This window comes from Scleropages formosus, chromosome 7, assembly GCF_900964775.1.
Source record: "Scleropages formosus chromosome 7, fSclFor1.1, whole genome shotgun sequence".
Classification (NCBI taxonomy): domain Eukaryota; kingdom Metazoa; phylum Chordata; class Actinopteri; order Osteoglossiformes; family Osteoglossidae; genus Scleropages; species Scleropages formosus.
The window spans coordinates 18,930,637-18,939,982 of record NC_041812.1 but is presented as its reverse complement, the minus strand read 5'-3'; the positions used below and the strand labels follow the sequence as shown (position 1 = coordinate 18,939,982).

The following is a 9,346-nucleotide window of genomic DNA, read 5'->3' as shown; positions in this document are numbered from 1 at the left end:
TTTTTTGCTAATGAGAATACTTTGTGTGCTTGTTTTTGGGATTCTTTGCATGTTAAATGATGCACTGGGCTAGAAGTGTTATTTGCAATGTTGTCCTGATGTCTGTGTAACTGAGAAATTTATTGAATTCACACAATATCACCATTTAATTCATTTATTCACCTCTTAAAACATTTTTGGCAGCAGTTACAGATAACCATTGTTAGATTAAGGAACCTATTTACAGAGTCTGATTACAAACAAGACCTCACCTTCATGTTGGCCACCGCCACGAAAAGCAAGCTCAGATCAAGACAGCCAGAGCTGCCTCTGCACTATGCATTTAGTGTTGACAAATATCAGTCATACTTTCCACACTCATTTCAAAGTGAAAAATCAAACTGCCAATTTTACCTGAACGCTGTTTTATTGAGTCTGTAATTCACTTTCACAGAAAGGCTGCAAGATGACAGTTCATTTTTAATCAAGCTTGACGGACGGAAAGTTTCTCATCCAACACCATACTTGTTAAAAATTTCTTAAAAACTGTGATATTAGCTTTACAATGTTCTTTATTAGATTTTTTTTTTTTTAAATTTACAAAACTGATAAATCAATAAAGAACAAGCAAACCAATATTAAACAAAAATTATAGATCAATCCATTTGTACCATCTTCCTGCTCCAGTTTTATCTTTTTTTTCCACCGGTCTTCTTGCTATTTTCTGCCTGGTTCCAGCACAGGCCATGCCGCAGTGCTACTACTTGAGCTGCACTCAGCAGCAGCCGCTATCCCTTTTGTCCCCTGGGACCCAGTGCCTCTGCTACAGTGCTAAATCCTCCTACTATCAGCTTAGGGTAGCTGTGTGTCTCCCCTCTACTTAGGTGTGTGCTGTGAGATTCTGCCTGACATCATACCACAACCATCACCACCACCAAAGTACAATCACTGAAGCCTCTTCCATCACCACAACAGAAAGGAGAGTGGCAGTCACAGTGTCCGGGTACAAGATGTCATAGGTTGCAGGTGGGAATTAAAGTCTACAGCCGTAACCTCTTTATGTCTTCACTGCGGAAGTCGATGCGGAGAGCCAGCACCTGTCTCACCTCTGCAGGGGTCAGACGCCAAGTCAGCGGGCCAGAGTTGGGGCCCCAGTAGTCCAGAATTTCCGTCACCTAGGAAGGTGGAGGCATGGACAGTAATAGGTAATAAATAAGGTAACGTTAATGTTGAGCCAGGTAAAAATGTTGCAATCATTTGCAATCAGAGAATATCATCATTTCCAGAAAATAAAGACACAATATGAACTAAGCGGTAGAGGCTATTTGTCGTGCTGCAGGTAAATTGTTACAAGGTGCAATGCAGCACAATCGATTGAATGAGTGACAGATATGGTGTGGGAGCCTCACACATCCCCAAGATGCACTTATGCAACGAACAGGAAATATGTCCTGGCCAACCGAGGCCTCCCCTAGCTCCCCATAGGGAACAATGCCAATTAAATTTCACCACTGGGGATTTTCATTACAATTGCTGGTTGACGTAGCTCCAGCTCAAAGGCACTTGGAATGAGTCATTCTGGGAGCCCAAGCTGAATTCCCAATTAAATTTTCATGACACAGTAATGTCTGCTGTAAGTCTTAGTGCAGTGGGGAGTGACAGGGACCAGGGGGTGGAGGGGGTGTACCCGTTCCAGATTGAGGATGGTGGCCATCTGGGTAAGGCGGGCAAACTTGTCCCGGATGGTCCAGGTGGTCACGGTGGTCAGGTAGGCCACTAGGGAACGAAGCTCCTTGTCAAACTGCAGCCCACCAAGCTGGAAGAGATGTGAGGAGAGCAGGATAATTAATTCTAAAATGCAATTAATTCTCCAAGAGCAGCCTGTCCAAGCTGCCGAAAGAAAACACAGAGACAGACCTGCAGACACTGATCTCCAGCAGGTGATTAGGATGCACTGCTCATTTACTTCTTCAAACACACCAGGGTTTCACTTGATTCTCCAAGTCATAATGTGTCTGGAACCTGAGCTACTTGAGGTCATAATGGCTTGATTAAAGAAGGGAAGAAACTGAATACTGATCCTAGCAATCATAGTACAGAGAATGCTGCTGGCCTGTGGCCCTTCAGGGATTCAATTTGCACCCAGCTGCCTTGAGTCTGGTGCAACTGGGACCGTAGTTCTACTTGTAATGCCCAGCCTACTGCCAGCTACATCAGCACTCTCACCCTGCTGAAGGTGCATTTGAGCACTGTTTTCTCCATCTCCAGGGAAATCAGGCTGGTCATCAGGCTAGTCAACTGGTCATAGATGACTGGGGAGAGGCCAGCCTTAGCAAGAGGACAAAGACAGGGATGAGGATATAGACCTTTTTCAGTACAGACATTCTGAATACCTCATCTCATTACCTCCAGAAAAATCAATAAACCTTAAAACCAAATATGTACTTTTGTATGGCATGATTTATATCCGCTTCCTTCCCCGAAATCCTATACAAACCAGCTTGTTGTGGTTATTAAACAATACCCACACACTTTTTCACACATACCTTAAATTCTGCCATGAGCTGCTCCAGGTTCATGATGAACTGCTGAACCCAAGGGTCATTAGCCTCATACTCATTAAACTCCTCCTGCAGAACAACAGTGGTCCGTTTACTTGGGTTTGTGGGAGGTTTCAAATTTACCTTTGGGTCATAGTATTTACATATATTTATTTAGCTGACATTTTTCTCCAAAGTGACTCACAATGTTAATATACTTGTAGTGATTTATCCATTTATATGGTAGGGTAATTTTAGGGGATGCTCCTTGATCAGGGGTACTAGAGCAGGAAGTGGGATTCAGTTCTGGGTTGTTAAAGTCCAAAGGCAGCAGCTGTAACCACCATGAACATCCTGTTACTTTAGATGTTGTATGTCGGCCATTTGTGTGTATGTGTGTGTGAGATAAAGAGCAAGAGATGGTGAAAAAATGTGTGCAGATGCTTTACCTCCTCAATGTTGTGTGAGATTGACAGGAAGTTACTGATCCAGGGCTTGACCTGAGGCTTAATAGCAGTGGTGTTCAGCTCTGTCAAGCCCTCCTGCAGGGTAGAAGAGAGTCAGAAAACATACAGATTCAACAAATCTGTAAGAACAACTAAAAGCCACTTATGAAGCAAGGCTGCCAGAGAGAAAAGCTAAACCTCAGAGGTTCTCACCTGCAGCAGGTCCTTAAACTTGCTGGATGTGCTCACAAGATCCGAGAGACAGCTGTCAATCTTGCCCTGGGCTTGTTCTCCTGACCCAAACCCCTGACTGAACAATTTGGCGCAGTCATTCTGTCACAGAGACCAAGCAAAGTAAGACAGATGTAACACACAGTACACTGTTACTTCTGACTCTTCTATGAAAATGTCAATTCTTCTATAGAAAATTTTAGAGGGATTAAAAAGTGACTATGGTAGCACCTGGCCAAGTTAGTTAGCTGCAAGATACATTTATCAATAGTAGATTTATCCAAAATGAAATACCCAAAGTAATTTACATAATAAAACCTATAGTCCTGCTATCTTCAGTCTGGTTCTCGTATTAATCCCCATGTCTACCCTGAAGATGAATAAGCTTTCCTGTGCAGTAACATAGCAAGGGCGTTTAAGAATGAGGCCATGGAAGCACTTCTTAATCTGGAAGACAGCAGCATTAGTTACAGAACATCTCTCAAACAAATCCTTCCGGGGTCTTTTATGACAGGGGGAGCCACACCTCTAGGTTCTTCTTCAGAGTGATGATGTTTTCACTGCACAGCTCCACGTTGTTCAGAGTCACCTGAGAAAGAAAAGGCATGTTTGCTTATATTTCTTACACCCTCTTCGTGACCTTCCTGATTACATTTTCATTATAAATCAGCTTTCGTTATATGGTGGAATCATATTAAAAGTAGGTGAATTCAATTCTACTATTCCTTAAAAAATACTGTCAGGAACAGTGGTTCTGGATATTAAACATACATACATAGAGTACATAATCTGAGCATCCCAAATTGCGCTCACAAGAGATAGCTGTCAATCCTGCCCTGAGCGCTAGGTTTTCTCCACAGGTTTAAACTGCCAAATGATTAAGAATCTGATGAATGCTAAAGACCACCCTATAAAAGTGTACAGAAATCTTAAAAAAAAAATATTACACTCAGTTTAGTGCATGAAAACAGATTAACATTTCTATGCAAAGCTATCGATGGTAACAGCACTGTGATATTTTTATTTAGCTAGACAGTGTAATTTTCGAAACAAGCCTGTACTTCACTGACACCGGGTTAACAACTCCTGATCTTTGAAGTGCAAGTTGACTCTGCAAACATGTACCTTTTGGCTAGTTTATCGCTAGGATAAGAATGATGTGTCAGTGTGAGGTGCTGACTACGCACAAGTGCACTGCAGGGGGCACGTACCAGGAAGGACGCTTTGGCATCCTCGGCACTCTCAATGCCCAGCGTGTTGAACTTGCCCTGCTGCAGGCTGCTTTGCATCAGACTAACAGCGCTGCTCACTCCACGCTGGATGTCCTGCAGTGTGGTGGCAGGGAAGCCCTGGCGTAGCTTGTTGTACAGCACCTCCCTGCCACAGGGCAGTAGGGGAGAATGAAGTTAGGACTACACAACAAGGAGAAAGCAAGGGCTTGTTCATGAGCGTGTTTGCATACCACTCAAAGGTGACTAACTTGACAGAACTGGAAAGTCAGGTTACAGGACAGAAGCCTAAAATTAGCCTGAAGCTTGGACAAGCCAATGGGGGATGTAAGGAGGGTGGGGGGCCAGCAGAGGGTTTGAATGCACCTGAAGTCTGATTCCAGCACCGACGTGGAGTGATTGATCATGGCACACAGACAGTCAATGCTAGAACTAGACAGAGCCCTACTGATGCATTTCTTCACAATGTAGAAACAATCATCCACCATGCTGGAGGTCAGCTGACCCTTCTCATAAGTATCCATAGCAACAGCCTATGAAAAGAGAGGAGAGTGGAAAACATGGTCAGCAGGGTGCTTGACTGAATTAATGAATTGTGTGAGCTCAAAAATGAAAACAGAACGCAGAATGAAAAATAGAAATATTCTACGTTGATTTTGTGAACGGTGCCTGCTGAGATTTTAGGTCTTTTGTAATCCAAGAGGAGCGTTTTATATATTTTCCAGTTGTACAGCCTTGTGTCAAGACAGCTGTATAATTTCTATAAGGGATGTGACCACTATGTTTACGTTTAAATTTATTCATTTAGCTGATGCTTTTCTTCAAAGCAACTCACAACGTTAAGGTTACAATTATTTACTCATTAATACAACTCGGTAATTCTACTGGAGCAATTTCGAGTAAGTACCTTGCTCAAGGGTACTACAGCCAGAGGTGGGGATTGAACCTGCGACTTTTGGATCCAAAGGTAAATCCACTATGACTCCTTTCTGCAGTTCAGTAGGCAGCAGCCCTGGTTTCTAAAAGGCATATTACTATTAGGCATACTGAATGACAAATATAAGAGACTGCCACCCCAGAAGGTCCCCTGCTCTCCATTACTTATTATGTGTATATATAATATATATTTTGCCTTCTATGGGGTGTAACATTGCATTATTTTACATACTCTGTGTTAACATTTATAGAACATCATTTCCCTTGTTAATAAGAAAACCTAAATAGGACTATTTCATCAGATTTGTCATTTGAATTCACAACTACAAGGGTTTTTTTTAAATTTTCTTCAGCCACAGTGTGTACATGCAAAAACTCAGCTATGACTACAGGGCTATGGTATGCAGGAAGGTGCAAAGTAAGTGCTGCCCTCTACTGAGGAAAGGAAGCATGTGTGCTGGACTTTGTGTGAACGTATTCTACTGTTCTCCCAGTGCTGGTACCTTGTTCACAGATTCCCGCATGTAAAACTCCTCCATAGGTATGTAGTATCCAATGAGTTCCTGCATGTTGCGGCTCAGCAGACAGTGCTTCAGAAGCTTCTCCAGGTTCTGCTGATGCTCTGGGTTCCACAGACATATAGACCATTGGAAAACAGTCCACAGCAAAGACACCCACAGCACGAACGCCACAGGTTTCAGTTTCATGCCAGTAACCCCTTCAGTGTACAGGTGGTTCCCAATTTATGACGGTTTGACTTGCGATTTTTTCAACGTTAAGATGGTGAGCTGGCAATAGACATTCAGTAGAAACCGTACTTGGAATTTTGAATTTTGATTTTTTCCCGGGCAAGCGATACACAGAGTGATATTCTTTCGCAACAGCCTCCCCCATCTCCCAGTCTGTCACGCAGAGATGTGTATTTGGTGTATTAAATGCATTTTCGACTTTCAATATTTTCAGCTTATGATGGTTTGCAGGGAACGTAACCCCATCGTAAATCGAGGACCACCTTTAACAACAATTAAACACAACACTACTCTAAGTGAGCTGTTACCTTGCACAGTGCTCTTCGGGGCTGTAGCATCCCCCACTTCGAAATCGGCAGTGATACGGCGGCGCAGGAAACGCAGATAAAGCTCTGCTCGAGCATTCATAAGCGTGACTTCCATCAACACAGGATCCAGGTCCCTGAAACACACAGCCAGTCATACAGGCATGTATAGCAACAATAGATATGCAAAAAATCATTGCGTGTGATTCATTGGATTTGAGTGCATTGCACTTCCAGTATAAACAGCAAACTGACCTGGGCTCAATCTTCTCAGTTGACGTACTCCTCATCATACTGCTCTGAATTATCTGGAACTGTAGAGGAAAAAGAATGCTGATGCGTAGACCCACCGGGGATGTCGTAAATTGGACAGAAAATCTGGAAATAAGATACATGCACCCTTTAATCTCACCTTGTTGTGGTAGTCTCGCTGCTGGATGAACTTTTCCACAATCTTTTCAGCCTGTTGGTCACACTCCACCTGTAAGTGGCGAATGAGGGTGTACAAATGCCCTGGGCCATAGTAGGTTTCCACAATAGGCTGGTGGGTCTCCACGATCCGTGCAATACCTGACAAGCATGGATAGACAGGTACACATACACAAAAAATGGATTCAAAACAAACACCCTGCAAATATGTTTTAGCTTATGGCATTGGCCCTGGAAGGCCTAAAGTCATAATGTACCAAAGTCAGCAATATTTATCAGTGATTTGGAAATGACATGCAAACATTTACACAACCCATCAATATCTCACCCTCCAACAGCAGAGTGAGGGTATCCACGAAGATCAGTGCTGCTCTGCGTTCCCCCAGATCTCCTCCTAAAGCCAGGAGTAAGTTTTCCTCAGCTTTACTGGCCAGCTAAGGGTGGGGTGTTCCAGAGAGAAGACACAACAGTAACCCATACTGTCCAACTTCACTGAGAGAAGCAAACAGAAAGGTTCCTACGCTTCTGAGCTTGTTGGCATCAGACAGAATGGAGTGGTAAAGAAACACCCACTCGGCCAAGTTTTTGTTATGGGCTTGAAGACGACTAGAGGACAGAAGGCATGACAAACACTCACCTGTGTGCAGAGGTACTGGGCAAAGCGGGCCAGGCCCTCATCATGGAGGCCCAGAAGAGGGAATATCTTAAAGAATCGCTCCACTTGGGCCAGGTCTCCTGCAGAAATAGCCTGGTCTAGACGCTCCTTAACCAGAGCCTTTAGGCGCTGTTCCGCTTCCTGAAGAAGCGCAAGACTGGCATCAACTGCACTACCTGTCCATGGGGAAAGAGAAAGATTGAATACTGCTTTATATAAAACCTGAAATCTCTCCACACAATTATATTTCTTCTAAGCTTTGCACCTGCATGTCCCTGTATGTAGATGCGCAGAAAACGGATTCAATTTTTTCTTACAGTTACAGGCCTTGTAATCTTGCTATCTATGGGCAGAGGGTTTGAAAAATGATGATGGTAGCATCAGACAAACTGACAGCGCTTCGAGAATTGCGTGTCTGCATCTATAGCCCTCCATCTCCTGGTGAAATGCACTTTTTTTCTCTGGAGGTGTACAGCGCTATGGAGACAAGCACATGCTAAACGATTAAATGTAAACTCAAAATTAATAACAGACGTTCCAGCCTTACTTTCACCACCTTGGCGGCTCAGCTCAATGACAGACTGATCAAGAGAAAGATAGCGATGAATGTGGGCGGCTGCCTGCTCATAGTCCTCATTACGCAATGCCGTCTGCACCCCATCTGTGCAGAACTTGAGGTCCAAGATGTCATCTGCTCGTTGTATGGCCTGGTACAGACGGTTCTGCCACATTGAGAACAGAAGATCTTAAGAGAAGGGATTATGCAGCAGCTATATTTTGTGCATTGTGTATTACAACATGTCAGATCTCCAACACATTCTGTTTCTGTGTTTAGCACATGTAGACACTACCTTGGCCAGATCCAGCTGGCGCACCTTGCTGCTGACATTCTCTGCCAGGCTACAGGTAAAGGCGATCATGCCGGACAGTTGACTAGCATCACCTTCGATCAGCTGCAGGTTGGGCCTGAGTGGCACATGCATCAGAGCACCAAAAGATGGCACAGTGGTTACAGTACACAATTTACATTCATTGCAATACGCTCCTGCTTCATACTTACTTACAGATTCGCAATAATTATGAAGTTAATTTGATCTAACACTGTACGACACCTTGGATAAAGGTTTCACAATCAATTATAGGGCCAGAGGGTAGCTAATACACAGAAATTGGGTGCAGCCCAACAGAAAACACTCACCCCATCCTTTGTAGTGCCAGCATCTTCGTCTCGATTTTGCCCTGCTGACTGACGAGCGCCTCCAGCTCCGATTCCACCTGCCTCTGTTGATGCGAATTTACACTGTCTGATTTCGCTATGTTCGCCTAAGTTAAAGCCTTAATCATGACACTCAGTCACTCACTCAGAGCCAGTCAGTCAGTGTGGTCTGAGGAACAGCTGAGTTACGTGACAACTGAACTGAACCAGCGAGCGACAAAGAATGACAGCCATTTAGCCTCTCACTAATCCGAACTCACCTCCTCATTGCAAAGCTGTTGATAAACCCGCTCAAGATCATCCAACTCCGTCAAGCTCTCAATGGCCTCTCGGCACACAACAGATGAGCTCATCGAACCGCTTCGCCTCTTCCCTGCAGATTCCGACATCTTTTCTTCCACGCAAACAGAACGCGTCACTTCCGGGTTAAGATCCGCCAGCGGCTTCCTGCGCGGCTCGCGGGAGGGAAGACCCAGACCATCACAAACAGCTACTATTTTGATTATCTGTAAGAATATCGATATTCAGTCGCTGTCCATAAATTTAAAACATAATTTGAAGTATGTTATTCATCGGGTTTATTAAATGTTTATTAGTTTACAACTGTATAAAATTTTTCGAAATGTATACA

At 43.8% G+C, this 9,346-nt stretch overlaps 1 protein-coding gene across 1 annotated transcript; it reads right to left on the bottom strand.

Annotated features, from left to right (window-relative positions):
- Positions 1 to 138: 138 nt before the first annotated feature.
- cog4 (component of oligomeric golgi complex 4) lies at positions 139 to 9,116 on the bottom strand. Its single transcript, XM_018726592.2, has 19 exons — positions 8,976 to 9,116; positions 8,698 to 8,780; positions 8,351 to 8,465; positions 8,047 to 8,221; positions 7,482 to 7,675; positions 7,173 to 7,278; positions 6,828 to 6,985; positions 6,671 to 6,729; positions 6,419 to 6,552; positions 5,865 to 5,983; positions 4,792 to 4,958; positions 4,408 to 4,573; positions 3,723 to 3,785; positions 3,179 to 3,298; positions 2,969 to 3,061; positions 2,526 to 2,609; positions 2,206 to 2,307; positions 1,667 to 1,795; positions 139 to 1,154 (listed from the first exon to the last, which is right to left on the bottom strand). The coding sequence occupies exons 1-19, from the start codon at positions 9,102 to 9,104 to the stop codon at positions 1,020 to 1,022; spliced, it is 2,331 nt and encodes a 776-aa protein (XP_018582108.1). The 5' UTR covers positions 9,105 to 9,116; the 3' UTR covers positions 139 to 1,019.
- Positions 9,117 to 9,346: the final 230 nt, after the last annotated feature.